We start from the raw sequence: 2393 nt of genomic DNA, 5'->3' as shown, positions 1-2393 counted from the left end.
ATACAACACGAGACGTCTCTCTCTCTCTCTCTCTCTCTCTCTCTCTCTCTCTCTCTCTCTCTCTCTCTCTCTCTCTCTCTCTCTCTCTCTCTGCATGCATACACACACGGTCTGGTTCTGGTGGTTGATTAACTCAGATATGTGCTGATTAGCTCTCATAACTAGCCAGGTGAGTAGCACACTGCCATGAGTCCATGACACTAATGTCTGATTACTCCACATTTTCATTGTGATATTTTGTGATAACATTCTGAATCTGCCCCGTTCTCTGTCAGGTATATACAGTAGTACAACGTCTTCCTCTGATGTAGACGTAGCCTACACTGTAAGTCAGTAGTAGGGTATACAGTGGAGAAGCATATTGAGTAGTTTGGGGTCCTTCTGTAAGTCATTTGGGGGTACAATTTGGTTTTGATGAATTCTACAAGCAGCAATACCACAGGCCAAGCAATCGCCCGTTCCAAACGGGTATATTTTCAACGGGCTCTGCACTAATAAATTCAAACAATGAATGAATGAAAGGTTTATTTTTGTATCTTCGTGCCATCCTTTATAAGATTATTCAGAGCAAAACCACTTTCCTAGAGCTGAGACAAAACTAAATACATACATACATAAAGGGTACAAATGTAAAGTTTACAATTCAACAGACAAAAACCTGGATAACTACAAGAAGGGTACAAATGTAAAGACGGCCAGACAGACAGACAGACAGACAGACAGACGGACGGACGGACGGACAGACAGATAGACGGACGGACGGAGAGACAGACGTACGGACGGACATACAGACATACAGACAGACAGACGGACGGACAGACAGACAGAAAGACAGAGAGAGACAGACGGATGGACGGACATACAGACAGACATACAGACAGACAGACAGACAGACAGACAGACGGACAGATGGACGGACAGACAGACGGACGGACAGACATAGAGACAGACAGACAGACAGACATACGGACGGACAGACAGACAGACAGACATACGGACAGACAGACAGACATACGGACGGACAGACAGACAGACAGACAGACAGACATACGGACGGACGGACAGACAGACAGACATACGGACGGACAGACAGACAGACAGACAGACAGACAGACAGACAGACATACGGACGGACGGACAGACAGACAGATTCACCTCTTTAAACCCTTCAGAGGGTGACCCTGTGGTGTTGGGGTTAGTAGAAAGCAGATAAAGATGCTCACCATCAGAGTGCAGACGTCGAGCTTCATGTTGTCGCCGTGGTGATTGAGTCCAGCTTCTGTGTGCCGCTGCTCCGAGTTGAGGTGTTTTTATAAAGATCTCTGATACTTCAGATCTGATTACCAGGCAGGCGTTGAACCGAGATGGGAGATTCCCGTTATCTCTGAATCTAATCTGTTTCTCTGCACAGTCGGCTGAAAGTCTGAGCTCGACACTTTGAGAGATAAAAATCTCAGCTGATAACATCTCTGCCAGTAAACTAACTGCTGACATTGCTTTTGATTTTCCACCCACGGCACTTTTTCACTCTCAATCCTGAAGCTTCCAAAGATTTTATTGCTAACATGGATTGGTTAAAACTGAAGTCACGTTGTCAAAACTCTCCACACAGTCAGCCAAACAGAGGTCTGTGTGGACCAAACTGTGGCTCTCTTTTTCATTGCAGTAACCATATTAAAATATGTACTAACTCTTAGCAGAATATTTGCAATAATGAGTAAGATTGAAGCAGAAAGAGAGTGCTGTTTATGGATTAAGATAAGATAAGATAATATAAGATAAGATAAGGTAAGATAAGATAAGGTAAGATAAGCCTTTAAGAGCCCACAACAACGCACTTCATTGTGATAATGATTGCACATTTCCCATTAGGCAAGGCAAGGCAGCTTTATTTGTATAGCACATTTCAGCAACAGGGCAATTCAAAGTGCTTTACATGAAAACAGATTTAAAAATTTAAAACAGATAAAATACGAGAATAAAAGTTACAGTGCAGTATAAGAAATGAAAGATTGAAGAGCAGTTAAAACTGTTAAATATATAAAAGCAGATAAAATAGGAATTTCTCTTTATATGCTTATATAGAATGTCATACAGTGTCAACAATGCAACTTCAGTATAAGAAATGAAGTTATTTAAAGAAAGGCAACATCAAATAGATAGGTCTTCAGCCTTGATTTAAAAGAACTGAGAGTTGCAGCAGACCTGCAGTTTTCTGGGAGTTTGTTCCAGATATGTGGAGCATAAAAACTAATGCTGCTTCCCCCTGTTTAGTTCTGACTCTGGGGACAACAAGCAGACCTGTCCCAGACCACCTGTGAGGTCTGGGTGGGTCATAGTGTAGTAGACCTGTCCCAGACGACCTGAGAGGTCTGGGTGGGTCATAGTGTAGT

The 2393-nt window shown here is 42.7% G+C and overlaps 1 protein-coding gene across 1 annotated transcript in view; it reads right to left on the bottom strand.

Moving 5' to 3' along the window:
* The window catches only part of LOC116056307 (interleukin-17A-like), a 4606-nt gene extending 3285 nt beyond the window's left edge, over nt 1-1321 (bottom strand). The window contains exon 1 of the mRNA XM_031308501.2: nt 1224-1321. Within this exon, the coding sequence (XP_031164361.1) occupies nt 1224-1250 (27 nt within the window). The 5' untranslated portion in view covers nt 1251-1321. The remainder of the gene's footprint in view (nt 1-1223) is intronic.
* Nucleotides 1322-2393: the final 1072 nt, after the last annotated feature.

Source organism: Sander lucioperca, chromosome 3 (genome assembly GCF_008315115.2).
Source record: "Sander lucioperca isolate FBNREF2018 chromosome 3, SLUC_FBN_1.2, whole genome shotgun sequence".
Lineage (NCBI taxonomy): Eukaryota > Metazoa > Chordata > Actinopteri > Perciformes > Percidae > Sander > Sander lucioperca.
This window is presented reverse-complemented; position numbering and strand designations above follow the sequence as displayed.